Source organism: Electrophorus electricus, chromosome 16 (genome assembly GCF_041902795.1).
Source record: "Electrophorus electricus isolate QZ-2024a chromosome 16, ASM4190279v1, whole genome shotgun sequence".
Classification (NCBI taxonomy): Eukaryota; Metazoa; Chordata; class Actinopteri; order Gymnotiformes; family Gymnotidae; genus Electrophorus; species Electrophorus electricus.
The window spans coordinates 13,672,302-13,689,173 of NC_137512.1; the positions used below are offsets into that span (position 1 = coordinate 13,672,302).

Sequence of the window (16,872 nt, forward strand, 5' to 3'; positions counted from 1 at the left end):
TTTCTGCTGAGCCTTTAAACACCTGGTATATATAGTTGGCACATGTCAAAGGGCAACCTAGCAGATGGCCTTTCACTGAACAGTGAGTCAGAGCTTATGTCAAAGGAAATGACCCGTCCTTTGGTAAAACCAGAATTTTGCATTGCCACCAACAATACACACTCCAAAATGCCAATCTAATTGCGAGCACTCAAGAGTTGTCCTGACTTCACTCTGTGAATACAGCTTTGAGTGGAGTGGAGGGGTGCATGAAATACTGGCATATTAGCTCATAGCTAATTCAACAAATACAGCCCAGATAAACCCTTCTCCTATTCAGAGCGCAGGTTGGAGACGTGGCTCCGTAATGGGTTTCGAGGCAGGAGGATTTAGATGGCACCTGTGTGTGCTCTTTCATGTCTGAAAAAGCTGAGGAGTTAATGGGCCTCCTTCAGAGACTATAGCCACTGAAAGCCACTAGACATTAAGGCCATTGGATTTCCTCATTAAGCATGGCAGCATTAAAGGGGCTGGTAAGTACCCCTCTGATACCTTTATTCTCAGGCATGTCTGGAGAATATAACATCACTAGTGTAGCTGTTACATTCAGCCAGATCTACAGTGGACAGAGACAAGAAGCAATGTATATATGGTAGTTACATGCAAGTGAACTATTTAGTATCTGCATACAATTGGAGCAGGGAAAACCTATGGCTAACATTGTACACTAAATGGCCTCTTTTACCTACAATGCTTCAATGTTTCCCCACTGTACTTGGAGATAAGCCAGATGTACCTCCCTCACTGTAGAAACAGTTTAGGTGCAGAAGGTAGACATGTTGCTTACTGGGGTTTTGCGATATAGTCCGCATGCCCTACTTCTGGTTCCACTCATATGGCTCATGGACCAGGCTAAGTCGCCCAGCCAACCACACTGGTCCAACAAACTATCAGCATGAACCAAAAAACAGCACACACAAATCCATATTTGCTTGCCAACATGAAGTTAACTGAACCTAGTGATTGCAGGAACATCTTGGCTGTAGATAACTAGATCTCTGAAAGCAATAACATGAAAGCAATTCAGTATCACTTTTCCTTCATTAACTCAGTTCTGCAACACAGTTCTGGCATTGTGCTGCAATGGAGTGACAGGGGTAACACCCATGAGCTCAGGTTTAGGTCTCCTCACCTCTGAAACAACAAATACCATCATGCAGTACTCTGTGAGGACCACAGGGCAGCATGACCCTCCAACATGTACCAGAGCTCTGCACCTGCGGCCAACAGTCTGAGGTCATTAAGGTATTCACCACTGATTTTGGTTTAGTCTTGGTAGGCATTGTCAAAGTTAAAAAAACAGCAGGGGAAGTGGATTCCAAATCTTCTGAATTAAAGTACCATAGATTTGCTATCATAAACTTGCCATTGGGAGACATATTTAAATACATGAGTTACATTAAGATACACCAATCAATATTAAGATTGCTGAAGAAGGATTTCTATTGTCTTGGCTCCTCTTTCAACAATAAAGTTACTAATTTTTTCTTGCCAGTGCAGTTTTAAATAATTAATTCTCATTATTCTGTATCAACTCACATTACATCAAGTTTTCCCCCTGAGCAATACAAGCAGCTCAAACTTAACACCGTCAACAGGCTGAATCACAGCCGAGCAGAAGCGAGCTTGTGACAGCCATTCCTCTGGCTCAGGAGCCGATCATCTGACGTCTCCCTTTGTAGCAGAGCTGGCCCTGGTTTTCACTGGCTATGAAGAGACGAGTCAGTGCCGGGATGAGGTCATACATTACGCATGTAATGTTGCGCTTTAGCACTGCCCAGTGACAGGCAGCCAGGCTCAAGCTGAAACGACAGCAAGAGCTGAACAGCCCTTTTCAAAGAGCACATTACCAGTGTGTTGAAGATGGGTGATTGTACCCATGAAATAACGACGGTAAGGATAGCATGTGGCCATCCACCTTTGAGTCACTGATCGATTACACTTTTCTAGAGACTTCTTTGTTGTCCTTCATGCTGATACAGGATCAGCCTCCCTTTTCAAATCCTAATTAGAGCTGCTGCAACAAAATACACCTAAAATGCCCTCAGATCAGCAAGAGAAGTCAGACATCCATTGACACCATTTGAACCCACCAGTTTCCATTACCATCAAAAAGAGGTGCATAACAGAAATACTTCAAAAGGTGTAGTGGAAGAGAAGAAACAAAACAAAAGTAAGAAAAATACATGAAAATTCAAAACTAAGGCTCCAAACACCAGACCATGTATTGTTCATTATGATTAAAACTATGGTAAAAATGCAAATTAATTTTATGTTCAAAAACTGATCACTCAACTACCCTCAACTGAATTATTTTTAAATACATCAATAAAGAAAAGCTCCGAGAAGCAAAGATGAGGAAAATTCTAAGGTTTTCTTTTATTAAGAGACATCCAGAACATTAGATAGGGTACATGGACACCTGCGCACTTCAATAAACGTTAGAATTTCATCCTAAAAAATGTAATTGTTTAGAAAATCTCATAACAGCATAGCTTGGATGAGCTGCTCTTGATTTTTTAAATTTAAACAAAATATTATTATTTATTTATTGTAATTATTAATTGCAGGGTTCGTTGAAATAAAGTCTAGCCCATGTAACTCTGCCCCGGAATGTTTTTAGATGTTTTTTTTTCTTGGTATTCCTCTGTCTTATGAACAATACATTGAAATGAAGAAAAAAAATCTAGTACAAGAGACAAGAGCAAAGAGACTCACTGCACATACATGAAGTAAAAAAAGAGAAAAAAAAAATCACTCATTATACGATAATATAGTTTAGACAGGGAGAAGAGGGGCAGGCTGGGAAGAGAGGAACAAAAAGGAAAACAAAAACTACGACAACACTAACACTTCATAAGTAGATATGCTCTTACTAGATCGAACAAGCTGTCAACACTCACGAAATATAATTAAAATAAAAAAAGATTTTTAGTGTGTTCGTCTTGCAGACCTTTATTATGACCACTGCAAATCTGCAAGGTACTCTGCGTTTAGCTTCAGTTTGTGCTAAAAATCTGTACTGATACTTATAAAATCATTGATAAAAATATTCCTCTGTTAACAATATGCCTTGAAGAGGGGCAACAACATGAGACCAGGAGTGTTTTAGGGCACAGGAGGAAAGGGTGGGGTGGCTGGGACAGACAGAAAGAGAGGGCTGGTGGTTGGGGGAGAGGGGTGGTGGCAGTGGTGCTACTCAGATTTTGCTTCCTCCTTGGTTTCTTGAGGAGTCTCCTCCACCTAAGGAAAGAGAAAGGCACAGATCATGTCAGACGCGAATATGCAATATGCATGAGATTAGTTAATTATTGGGTAGTTATTTGTTTATGACAGCTCAGCCAATTACATTTTCCAGTGTAATAATAAATTTGAGGAATGATATTCATTAAGTGTAGACCATAGAGAAGTCAGGTGTTTTTCTAAGTTATCGTAAACAGGAAAATTTTAAATGGTAAGGATGTTAAAGTTGCAGTTGCACAATTATGCAATGGAAGCAACATAACAGTGTTCGGGTACGTATCTACACCAAGTATTTCCTTATTAATCTGGTGATACAAGAAGCTCAAAGCTTGTCAACTGAGCTATAGCAAAATTTTTACTTGTGAAAATAGCCACAGCTGTATTACCTGTTGGCTACAAAGGGTCCCAGAAAGAAAAAGGGTGAATTGTAACTACAGAACGCCTGTGCCCTGGTATGTATGTTTGGTGCTTCTCCACCATTTTCCTAAAAGACAGTTTTGTGTTTACCCTGCTTTAGCATACCTGACTTAAAACAGGGTTTGGCAATTATTCATACTTATGTATCCAAGCAAGATGGATGCTCTACAGTGCAGAGATCTGTAAATTGACTTCTGTCAGTAGGTTACTAAACTGTACAGTAACCTCTGTCTGAAGGGCACTAATCTGTACTGTGCAGAGGTCACCCAGACCAATGACCAAGAACCAATGTTACTGCTATCAGCTAACATAAAATGGTACTGATAGTCAATATGAATAAGCATTAGAAGTAGAACACTTCTGTTGAACTTAATGGAGCAGAGAGAAGCAAACATACCGCGTTGCTCTTGGCTTCTCCGTTCTCAGAGTGGTTCTCCTCGTTGGCGTCTGGCTCTGTGGACTCCTTGGCCTTTGCCTTGCTTTTTTTGTCCTCTTTCTTGTCTTTGACCACTTTGTCTTTCTGTCAGGGACATTCAAAGCAAAATAATATGATTAAGAGCACTTTAAGACAGAGTCACCCCTCCCAGCATATTCAGGTAAAAAAAAAATGTAAAAGAAAGAAATGTAAACAATTGTCCTCTTGCTCTAACTGTAGTTAACTAGTGTAAAATTTTTGCTTCTTCAGTTTTGCAGTGTTGAAGTACCCAACAACTAAGGGAAACTTATATCCACCAACTATTATTTGGTGATCAGTATGCTAAAGACACACAATTTTACCTTAGTCAATTTTATTGAAGTGATCTAAAAACAGACTTACGTATGGGTGGAACATGGACTAAATTCTGACTTTAAGATGATTGTTGCTACTGTTTTAACCGAGACATGCTTCTGTTCATTTTAATAGATGCAGGTCATAATTTCACACTCACCACAATGTATTTTAGCAGGCAATTTTCAAAATGGTATGGTGAGAATAAGATACCGCTACTTCAAACTGTTTTTTGATTATTATTATTTGCAAAAGTGGCTACAGATCTGCTGCACCGTGCATTTTACAGTGATTGCATATAGGAGATTCCTCTATGTCTTTGGAAAAGGAAGTGTCAATGACTAATAAATGCATTCACATTATTGATTTGTATTTACCTTAGCTGTCTTTTTTGGTTTAGGCTCAGGCTTAGGAGGAGCTGGTCGCTGTGAATGAAACAGTGGTTTACTATACTTTTATAACTAGTGAAAGTTTATTACAATTCTACAGTCAATTTCAACCAAACATACTCAAATAATAAGGACAATACAGCAAAGGGAAAACTGCAATTACACAGCTATTTAATAATAGCTGGCTAATTGGCTAATAAAAAATGGAATATTATTTTCAATGTGGTTACATACTGCAGATAATCGTGCCGATCTTCTCTGGGGCTGAAATGACAGAAAAACACATCAAATTCTTATAGAATAACTTTAAAAAAAAATAGCTTTAACAAAATCCTCAAAGATATGGTACAAAAGCAAATACTTCATCTGGAAAGGTTAAATGAGCAAACGAAATGCAAATAAAATCAAAAGGAATAAATACCTCCTCCTTTGCATCAGCCTCGGCTCCCTGTTGCTATAAGAGATATGATTACATTACATTCATCAGAAAGAATTAAATCATAATATTTTCCAAAAATTACAAAATTACTGTTTACATTACAATGGGTTTCACCTGGATAGCATCAACAAATAAATAGCAGACGTCACAAACATTTTATCAGTCTGAGAGTTTTTAGTCTGAGTGTTCAGTTCACAATGTAACTCTGACATCTCAAACACCCCTTATTAGTATGACCCTTCTGGACAACCAACCCCTATAGAATCTCTAAAAATCAGGGAGGGAGATCTGGGAGAGGGGGAGGGGCTGACAAACGACCACAGCGCCATCTGCAGTAAAATGGGCGCAATTACAGCCATCTGGCAGCACGAACAAAGAGAAAAAATAACAAATATATATTTTTATTGCAGTGAGAGTATATCTCGCTGAGGGGAACTTAAAATACATTTGATTTGTCGTTTTTAAGAGTCGTTCTAAGGCCTGTTTAGGGTCGTATGGCAATAGAAATAGCGTTTGTTCTTGGCCATTTTCACAGTGACTAACGCTAGTTGTAGCTGCAAAGCATGGCTGCTTGAGGTTTACCAGCATGGAGACCAAGCTCAGACTCCAACGAGCAAGCTTACTGGAGTACGAGTGCACTCTGAATAATACTACAAAATAAAGTTCTATGTATCGCAACAAATTCACACAATTAACCACAAATTATTTTTATAATACAACATATTTTGCAAACAAAGGCAATACACGTAAAGCCAAGTCTTGTAGAGATGGCTTCACAATAAACAGCGAGCCATCAATAGCTAACTGTTTCTCTGATTTCATAGTGAAACTATCTGCACAAACATACTACATACCTTTCTTTTGGGCATGCTGGATTCCTGAAGAGTCTTTGCAATACTACCAAAACCAAGAGTTTTTGATGAGGACTCACAGCATATACGTGACCGTCTCCTTTTCCTAAATATGCTAAGCTAGCTACAGTAGTAAACACACAGGAACATTAAAGCTAGTGGCTGAATGGGGGGAGGGGTGCGGCTAAGACATGATTGACGTCCGTCTAAACCAATCAGTGCCGAGAATAGGGAGCTGCATAACAAGAAGAATAACCGAGCCGGTATTTCTCATACGCGCGAAATGCTTAGTGTCAGAGAAGTGTAGAAAAAAGTCATCCCATTACTCAGTGAATAGTTGTTATTATTATAGCAATGGGATGTTGTGCTTAAGATTAGTATATTCCTGTTATTTTTATGTTATATTGGAAATATGGTGTAAGAAATCCCGCAGAGTTATAGCCATTTGAAAGCAAGTCTTCATATAGTTTAATGCCGTGCCTTATATTTAGCCTAGGTTCAAAATGGCGCCCTCCTTTACCCACTGCATTCTTGCCGGTGTTTTCTTATGCCAAATTCACAGCAAAAAGCCTTTATTGTGTGAGGAATTGTGAGACGCCTGTAGGTGGCATCATTTGGTCTCTCGATAAGTAATTTCGCTGGAAGGAAACTGATATTCTGCCTTAATACATTTTACCATAAGCCCTTTAAGGCCTGAAACACTAGGCCTTATAGTACGTAACTGAATGATATTTATATCGAGTAATGTCAACAAGTAATTCAAGTTGTAGATGAGCTCACACTGTCAAGACTATTGAACGTGTATGTATGTATGTGTGTATATATAGATAGATAGATAGATAGATAGATAGATAGATAGATAGATAGATAGATAGATAGATAGATAGATAGATAGATAGATAGATAGATATAGACACACACACACACATACACACACAATGAATGACTTTAGTAGTGTAATGTGGAGAAGAGGCGGGGTAGGGGTAGGTAAGAGGCGGGGAACTTGTGAAGTCCATGTCGAGACGGGGCGGTGCAGCGAGATCTACGCAGGCTTCTGCATGCATACTAGCCTCCAGTTTGAATAAGGAAAGTGCACATTCCATCTCATTGGCATTTTACCACCGGTGCTTTGCTCGAAAGATTGGCTGGAAATTTCTCTTCGTTACCGTCTCGTAAGGATTGTGAGAACATGGTGATCAAAGTTTACATTGCGTCGTCCTCTGGATCAACCTCGGTAAGCGCGTTGAGAAACGTTACATGTAAAACCATGGGAAGTATGATGCTAGTAACTGATGTCAGAAGTTTATTTTACCAGCTCAAGTGAACGCAATTTAAAGATGCGCATTAAACACGAGCTGCTAGCATCATGTCGTGGCATGATCTAAACGCTGCTGAAAATCTTTTCAGAGGCATACTGCGTTATTAACTAGTTGCTTTCTGTAGGAACTAGATACAGGATGTTGTCGAGAGAATCTTCTCACATTCTTCTCAAATGATCTAGCTAGCTAGCAGTAAGAGAAGCAGACCAGCTGTTCCACATCGTTAGCTACCATCCCGAATGGCGATTCACGCACACCCTTTTAAAACATTGCCAACATAGGAAATCGAGATATAAATATGAATAAACAACTCTAAATATGGCATTGAAATGGCAATTTTATTTATTTATTTTTCAGTTATGCAGTCATTTCCTGATCCGTCAATGTGTCTGTCTTTGTCACCTACGTTCAAGCCACAAAACTGGCTACAAATGGGAACAATGCTTTCAAATGACGGCATTGGGAGGTTGTCATGTTATAGTGGTGATAAAGCTATTAAAGTGTCCAATTGCTAATTGCTCGCCAAGTACTTTTTTAACAGTAGGTCAGTTTCAGTTAGCATATTTATGCTTATTTTTATCTGTTAAAATAAAAAAAAAATTAAAAAAGCTATAAAAATGTGCATATAGTGTTAACAATCCTAAGTGATCTATTCCCCAAAGCCACAGTTTGCAGATGTGACTTGAGTTTAGCTAGCTCCTCCTAATTTGGTAAGTTAACTGATGATGCTATGTTCAAGGGCCCAAGTTATGTAACATCATGGCACACCTTCTAGAATCTGGACAGAATGAGACCTTTGGGAGTTCTGAGAGTTCAAATGTCAAAATATTGTGATCAGCCCATGGATTGTTGAGCTCCATGGAATTCCATGCAGACTGAATCTGGTTTATTCTGATAATTTGACATTTTGGAATATTTTAATAGATGTATACATTTCCAAAAGTAAAAATGTTTAAATTCTTCCTCAGATGGATGATGGATATAAAAAAAAACTCCTTCATATGTCAGGGAGGTTAACTTTTATGAAATACATGTTTCCTGTTGCAAATGTGTTTTCAACTTAGCATTCCTCACCCTGAGTCACAAGTGAGTGTTCATGATACAGTTCTGTATTTCTATATACTATATAGAATGTTTTTTAGGCTTCACAGTAGGCCTACTGTGTTGAAATCATTTCACTCTTTAGTAAATTATTAAAATGTTTCAGAGTAAGGCCCGCATACATGAAAATGTTTTATCAAATGAAATTAGAAGTGGTACCAAATTCTCCCTGGCCTTAGCCATTAAGGAATGTTCACTTATTGTTTCTCTGAAAATGCAATAATTTCTCAAGGGTTTATAGACATCATTATATTTTAACTGGGTCATGGCATCAGAATAACAGAGTAACTAGGTATGAGCTTATTGCTTTATAAACCAAGTCACAAAACGGCACACTGCACAGGCCAGAAAGCCTCTTAAATACATGATATAGGAGTTTAAAAGCCTATATTTAGAAACCGACTCTAATTTCACAGATTAGAATTTATTTTTTAGATTTTTTTGGATGGCTGTACATTTTAAGAATTTTTCTTCTGGAACAGTCATGATTTACTCTGATATGGCCAAGCAAGTTTGCTCAATTACTTCATCCTACATTTCTTGATCAAATGTTAAATGAAAATGACATATCTATCCATCAAAAACACAGTGTCTCCTAAGGACTTTTCTCACCAGTTTTGAGTGAATTATAAATTATAATAGCATAGCCACCAAGTGTGCCGAAACTTTGACTCCGATTGATTATTCATACATTAATTTATTAATTAATTCATGTAGTGAATGGTTTCTTAATCTATACTCAGAACCTGAGGTTAGAAATTGCTTTTAATATTTTATCAGGGGGTGTTAGAACTTGGTCATGGCTGATTCCTGCAAAAATGTACATAATAAAAGTATCTTTCTTTGCACATGTTGTTTTTAAGTGTTCTGTTAGCTCATAATTTACTCTCTGACCAGTAAACAGTAAAATCATCAGGGTAACTAAAGTGTTCAAGTAGTTTGACAGAATGATTTGTTATCAAAAGGGATAATTGTGTATATCCCAAAGATGTAGAGCTCAAGATTTAGGCAGAACCTATATTGCAAAAACTGAAACACTGCAAGAATCCATTTTTACAAACTGATTACAGCAATTGGTGTTCTGGAGAGATATTAATGCAGACATTAATTGAGCATTTACCCCAGTTACAGCCATCAAATAGACCCATTTATGTACCATTACTAGGCCTATCTTAAGTGTGTCTGCTGTTTCTCTTGGATACGATTCACAGAGCTATCTTATAGTAACACTACGTAATAACAATGCTGCAGTCTTACTTCTGAAAGTATCAGTATGCAACAATGCACTGCTTGAATAATGTAAGTTTAAAATAGTTAGTAAAGTTGCAGTAAATATTAGCTCAAAATTATAGCTAAAAGCAGCTGCAACCTTAGAGGAGTGAGAAACTAGAACAGGGAAGTTGGACAGAAAGCAGTGACCTCACTCTCGTCAAGGTGTGTTGTTTGGGCTGAGGTCCAGATCCTTGGGTCCTTCATAACTGTCCCTCAGTCTCATACCAGGAACTGAAGCTAACAACCTCTCTGCTCTGCAGCTATACAGTTCTTATGGAAAGAGGCTGTATACCTCTAACATTAGTAAAGCAGATTCACCATATATAACAAGCCAGGACAATTGTACAGCCTAACATGTATTTACTGCCCACATATCAGCTTTCACCCATAAAGCAAGTTCACACTACATTACAGACTCGGAGATACAGAGATAAAAAAAAAAAAATAAAGCGGTGATGGGAGTGTTTGCAGTTCCCATTCGTGTCATTCTTTTCTCTAGGCAGCATCACCTTGGGTACACGCAAACCCGTTGGGTCTTGATAATCCAGATATTCAACTGAAGAAAAGTTGTATTTAGTCAGTGTTCAAAATAATCCACCTATTTTAAATTGCTGAATATTTTAGTTACTAATGATTTTGTCCTTTTGTCTGTCTAAGTAGAAACTTATTAGTACAGAGGATTGATGCTGCAGGCCATTATAGAAGACTGATTTGGTATTAATTCAGTCTCACCTATGACAGTAGACCCCACAGCTATGACAGTAGACCCTGATCAGGTAAATCAGGCAGGGACATCAGTGAGATTATATCATGCCTAAACATTTATTGTTATCATGAATGCCATGAGAGATTGCAGTAATAAACAGACAAAAGAATGTTCTCTATTCTCTCAAATCAGTCACAGGTTTCTCTGACACTAATCAATCATTAACCTCAGTTAGGACATTTCACAATGCCTCCCTTAGTTTATCATAAGTTAATATTGTATGAGCTGTGTCTGAGCTGTGCAGTTAACTAAAATTCTATAACTGGAAGGGCAAATATTGTTTTTCTAATATTCTGCTGCCAGCATTGTTTGAATTCCTGTGCTCATATTTTGGCCCCTATATATCATCACATTTGTCTTCTGTGACTCTAGACATTCCCTGCTCCCTGATAAATGAAGGGGCAGAGCATTCTGGAAGTTATTTACCTCTGACCTCCACCCACAATCAGCAGCAAGCAGGGGTGCGGTGACGCAGCCACCTGTAGGATCCCCTGGGTTTGCACAGTGTTGATTTCAACAGATCTGTGCTGTATTCAAACCAAAGGAGGCATTTGGCTCTTCTCCTCCACAAATTTGATTTAGCTTGGCCTCCATACAATGGAGGGTTTGTGAGTGAAAGCTCCTAAGCAGAATCCGCACTCAGAGGGGAAGGCCGCTATCCTCTTACGCTCTCTTGGGAGTGCTTGCACAGTGGCACAGCCCCGTTTCCAGGCCTTCCGCAGGCGACACAGCACATGGCGGAGCTGTCAGGGGCCAGGTTTTGCATGTCTGTGGTCTATCCCTGTACACTACGCATTGAAACAAGCTGGGTTTGCAAACAGCCTCTGCATAGGTCAGTTCTGCACAGCAGACAAGTGGGTCTTGAGCTGGCACTGCACGTTTCCCAGCACTGTGCATCTGCAAAGTGAAGCATTTACTTCTTAACGGGCGTCTGGGCCACTTTGCCTAAGATCATTATCATTCAGCACATGGTCGGTCCTCAGGTGGCCTGTTGGAGAGGGAAAAAAAAGCATAGCTGTTTTGGTGCACACGTACGGTGAGCTACGTGGCTCTTCTCTGCCTGTCCATCTTTCTGCCTGGTGGTGTGTAGCAGTTGGAAATGGGCCGGAGCTGATTTCCCCCCGCAGCAAGCCTTTTTTGGTGTGCGTTTGACCAACTCCCTCCTCCCTAGACCGAGTCCCACCAGATCTCCTGGTTTCCGTCTCTCCTTCTAGGGTCATTCTTCTCTCTCAGAGCCCGCCCCCTGTGGTCAAACCAAGCACAGCACCTTAAAGCCTGCCACCTCTGACTGATCAGGCTGACTCTAGTCGCTTCCTCAAAGGGAAAAGCAAAGGCCAACTCTCTGGCTCACTGCTATCGGCAAGCCTCTCCCACAATGAAGACAATTACAGTGTGCCACTGGTCCGTTAATCCCAGATTAATTCTGTAGTTTCTAGCATGACTGACACTGGGCAGTCATGTTTCTGAACCTTTCATGCTCAGATTACTGTCAGAGGCAGGCTTGTTTTCAGCACTGAAGCTATAGATGTTGTTGAACACCAGTAATCAATAACATCACACCCACTAACTTGTGCAGTATGTTCTCAGTTTGGCCTTGTTCTGTTTTTGCAGTTGGAGGCTTTTCACTTTAGATGCAATGCAGAGTAACTCTCAGAGGGTCAGGTTACATTGTGTTTGATTTAGTAATATTTTGCATTCCATCTAGCTGCTTTTGTTTATGTTCCAAATAAAAAAGCTTGTGAGTTCTCTAATTTACTGTAAAGCACCTAGATTTTATTTTTAAAATTTAATTAGATTTTTAAATCAAAGGAGACAATTTAAGGATAGTGTTTTAGAATTGTGGGCATGTGTTGGCACTGTTTTGTATACCTTCAATAGTAGATATCTGTTTTGATGTGAGCTTTGTACATCCAAATAAGATAAGCAGTGAACCTATAAACTTTTACAATTTAAGCTTTTTAGAGTGATTAAATTTTCCGTGTTGAAAATTAGATCCACTAATAATAAACAAAGGGATGTTAATTTTCCTCTGTGTCTGCATTTTAAGTACAGACGTTAGAGGAAGTGCGATAATGAATAAACCCAAAAACTAAGAACCCATTTCCTCTTTCAAACAGTGTTTACATTAAGATGTTAATGAACATCTTGTCCTGAATTCAGGGGCACTGGAGTCAGTGACCATCGTCACAAGAGCATTCGCTAAGTGTCACCAGCCTAATCCTCCTCCCGCCTCTATCCACTTAGATCAAGAAACAGCAGCAGGATGTCATGGGTTTCCTGGCAGCCAATAAGATCGAGTTTGAAGAGTGTGACATTGCTGCCAACGAGGAGAACAGGAAATGGATGCGAGAGAATATACCAGAAGACTCTCGACCGGCAACAGGGAATCCCCTTCCGCCGCAGATCTTCAATGAGGAGAGATACTGTGGGGTCAGTCCTAAAGCACCATTTTAAGGCCCTAGTAATCATCTGATTGGAACCACACTTGAGATCAAGGCCAGGGTTAGGATTAGGGTCAAAAGCATTCAGCTCCAGACCTTGAAACCAAACTCTAGTTCTGGATTGTGTAATAACTTGACTCTGTAGTTCAATGACATGAATTTTCACCCCCTGTTTACCTAGATTTCAGTTAATTAACTATAAATCTATAAGTATATAACTGGAAAATGGAGTTGAAGTGAATATCTGTTTTGTTTGTTTTAATTGCATAGGTTTGGGAAAGAATGAAAGAAAAAGACATCCCACTCCCAAAAAGTTTTGCCCAACTTGTATGCTGCTATTTAATAATTCTGATCTGTTGAAACAGCAGACTAGTGTTGCATCTCCCATATTCCCCCCACAGCAAATTCCTCCTCTATGTTTTGCTGCAATAGCATGGACGCCTGTCAAACTTGAATGCAGCCAGGACATATTTCAGCAAATGAAAAACAAGCAGCATTAAATTCCATGGACAAAGAGCAAGAGGCTGGGAAAAGACCTATTCTTGCATGGCTCACACTCTGTGTGCATGTGTGTGCGTGTGCATGTATGTGTGTGTGCATGTGTGTATGTGTGAAAGACTGCAGCACACAGTTGCCCTGCTCTAAGAGCACAGACCACACACACCTACCTAAACATGGACAATCCAAATGTATCAGTTTCGTGGTATTGTCTGTACCTCAGCCAATGTCACAATGAGTGCATATTACATTCAGTATTCTTTTTGGGCTTGTCTGGCTTAGCTTCGAGAATGTATTATGGGGAAGAGTCATGCCCTCATGCAGACTCCGTCCCTATTTGCCTAATGTAATTCTATGGTATGCACCCCCTCTGCACAGAACTACGAGGCCTTCTTCGATGCCCGGGAAGACAATGCTGTGTATGCATTTCTAGGCTTGACCGCACCCCCTGGTTCCAAGGTATGCAAAACAAATGCAGAGGGAAAAAAAACACACCATTGTGAAAATAACTCTTTATTCCCACCTCACAAATTATTAACATCCTCGCTCACTGGAATCTGACTGGTGCAAATGATGGTAGCGGTACGGCCTCCAGCCGCCCTATCAGATTTGGCAAGGCTGGTCTCCCACCCCTGTAGGGCTGCCCTGACATGGCAAAGTAATGGGCCTGTCCCTCTCCAGGCTTGCACTGCTGTTAATTAGGCTGCCCTCACTAAAGGCCAGCGGCATGCCTCAGTGGGCCCCAAGTCCTGTGGGATGGGACTTGGCTTTGTTCCGCATGCCCTGCTTAACCCCCTCTTTCTCACTGCACATCTAAATTCAGTTCCTGAGCCCTAAAGGAGGTGATTAGTGTTTAGAGTGCACTGACCTTAGATCAGGAGTGTTGAACAAAAAGGCATGAGGTTAGCATCACTCTTTAGCATCAGTCCTGTGAATCATAGGCAGAGCTGCCTGTTGTTGGCTCTCTAGCGCTCCCTGGCTGCCTGTTGGTGAATTGAAGTGGTGGGGCAAAGTAAAAAACTATGGACAAGCAGACGAGAGGGTTTGTTCATAATGCTAAATTCTGATCTGAATATACTTCATGGTAATCCCAGCTGGGTGTTATAAGGATTTAGCATCTAGCCAGATGCATTCATGTCTTTCATTCATTGATTTATTCGTTAAAAAAAAGAAGAAATTAGCCTAATTCTGATGTCCTGCTACGTAATTATGATGGATGATGCGTGTTAGCAGGCTTTACCTATATGAAATGATCATTTGAGAAAGATTCTATTTGTCTGGGTCATTAGTAGCACTGGCAAGTAATGCACGGTGCAAACCTCCTCATTCTTCACATCGTTTGAGCTGAAAAATTATCTTTTTTTTAACTGTTCAGGAGGCAGAAGCCCAAGCCAAGAAAGAGCAGCAGTAATGCTCAGCGTCTTCCAGCGCCCTCTGTGGCTACAGGACTGCAGCTGGGCTCCAGTGCTTCCCCTGCCCCGCCCTGCCCCCTTCACACCCTGCACCCTTCACTTCTAGCCACTCCAGACACAACTACCTGTTATGCCCTTTCAACCAACATTCCGTTGCCATATTTTTAGTCTCTGCTGTCCCTTCCAGAAGAGGCATGTGGGCCATGCCTGCTTCTGTATGTATTAGAGACAATGTGAGTGCCCCGCATCAGTGAACTGCTTGCTCTTTCCAGTTGTGTGCCATCCTGCTGTTTCCAAAGTCCAAACACGAGCCCGTTGTCAAGTGTACACTCGTATGGTGGAATTTATGAAGTGCCATTTGCAGGTGATTAATTACTATCTGCATTGCAACACACAGAATGCACTTAGAATTCATTTGAATTTTGCTCATAAATTCATGTGTGTGCAAAAAACATTTATTCCCTGTTAAATGATGTTAAAGGGCTATAATGAGTAATAGTTATGTCTTGTTCACCTTTAAATGTTTCTGGTGTTTGCTAGTATAGGGTCTAGTGCTGATAACCAATGGAGAGATACAATGCACCGAGCTTCTGATTTAGTTTCATTTTCACAGTTCGCTATAGTCAGTCCACATCAACATCATGTATTTTCAAATAAATCTGAAGTAGATGTTGCCATCATTTGTATTATCATTTGTTAAATGGGGTTCTCATGGCTAGCTGAAGTCATTCAGTGTTATTAAACAAAAACAACAAAAAAATTTAGTGTACCCATACCTCATTCTGTGTCTTGATAGAGTACGTTTATTTGTTTCTGTTTTGTGAGCAAATAGGAAAAACTCATGCCAAAAAATTTAAAGAATGATATTGTTAAAGGGAGCAGGAAAATAAAGCATTGTTTGAGTAAAATGTTTCATCCTGGTTTTTTTTTTGGGGGGGGGGGGTGCATCTGAAGTGCATATTATATTTATTTATATATAATAAACTACAGATGTATTTTATTAGAGCAGAACTTCTTGACCCATATGCAGGGCAACACAATCCACAGAAACTGATCACATGAATATTTTATACAAGTTTTATACAACTTTTTAAAAACATTTTTCAGGTTTATACTACTTTCATATTCTAATCAAAATTATAGGTTAAATGTAATGCAATAATTTACATTTGTTGAATGTTGTTTTAAATAAGAGGCACATTGTGGAGAAATGCATAAAATCTTCAATAGAAGCCAGGTTTATCACGGTGAAGCCACATAATATCACAATGCACCAGGCATGCTGCCTGAGGGACACACTCACAGTGACATGTGCATGCACACACCTGCCATGCTCTCAATCACTTGAGACCATGTACACCTGTGCCTTGTTTTGTCTCATTTGTTTCTCCCACTATTTAAAGCACACAGTATGGTGTTAATATTGTGCCAAAATGTTTGACAGAAGATAGATATGTTTTTATTTCACTTTGAGAGGACAGTGGTGCTCTGAGCATACAGTTAATAAACTTGATTTGCTAAAGACACCCTGCTTTCATAAAAACTTAAAGACCTGCACAAAAACTCTGGTTTCATTCAAAATGTGAAAACGTACTTAAAACTCTTACGTGCTTGTGAACTATATTTACTCAAAGTTCCACAAATCTCTCTCAACTTTTACAAACACTGCAATGTTTGTGCCAAAACTCCAGCCAGTCAGAAATTTCCTGTTGTTCTAACCACTTGCATCTTGGTTTACTAATACAATGAGTGATGATTGATGATTGGTGGAAATACAAGGGCAAACAGTTCTCTCCCTTGTGCTTTGCTTTCTTTGCCAAGGATTGCGGGGGCACCTCTGATAAGTTATTGATTTGCTGGTGGGTGCTTATTAATTTGACCATATTGCTGTTTAATTGTTGATAACTGAGTCTCAT

The 16,872-nt window shown here is 39.7% G+C and overlaps 2 protein-coding genes across 3 annotated transcripts; one reads left to right on the plus strand and one right to left on the minus strand.

Moving 5' to 3' along the window:
• Positions 1 to 2,394: 2,394 nt before the first annotated feature.
• On the minus strand, positions 2,395 to 6,309 carry hmgn6 (high mobility group nucleosome binding domain 6). Its single transcript, XM_027004952.3, has 6 exons — positions 6,151 to 6,309; positions 5,279 to 5,311; positions 5,092 to 5,121; positions 4,846 to 4,893; positions 4,097 to 4,219; positions 2,395 to 3,282 (listed from the first exon to the last, which is right to left on the minus strand). Exons 1-6 carry the CDS (start codon positions 6,163 to 6,165, stop codon positions 3,235 to 3,237), a joined length of 297 nt encoding a protein of 98 aa, XP_026860753.1. The 5' UTR covers positions 6,166 to 6,309; the 3' UTR covers positions 2,395 to 3,234.
• An 844-nt stretch (positions 6,310 to 7,153) lies between these two features.
• sh3bgrl (SH3 domain binding glutamate-rich protein like) lies at positions 7,154 to 15,864 on the plus strand. Of its 2 annotated transcripts, XM_027004960.2 has the most exons (4): positions 7,161 to 7,381; positions 12,850 to 13,035; positions 13,923 to 14,003; positions 14,920 to 15,864. In XM_027004960.2, the coding sequence occupies exons 1-4, from the start codon at positions 7,337 to 7,339 to the stop codon at positions 14,953 to 14,955; spliced, it is 348 nt and encodes a 115-aa protein (XP_026860761.1). In that variant the 5' UTR covers positions 7,161 to 7,336; the 3' UTR covers positions 14,956 to 15,864. The 2 variants fall into 2 exon arrangements, with proteins under 2 accessions (XP_081555478.1, XP_026860761.1); XM_081699352.1 differs by lacking the exons at positions 13,923 to 14,003; positions 14,920 to 15,864 and adding an exon at positions 13,317 to 13,911 and having other exon boundaries at positions 7,154 to 7,381.
• The last annotated feature ends 1,008 nt before the right edge of the window (positions 15,865 to 16,872 follow it).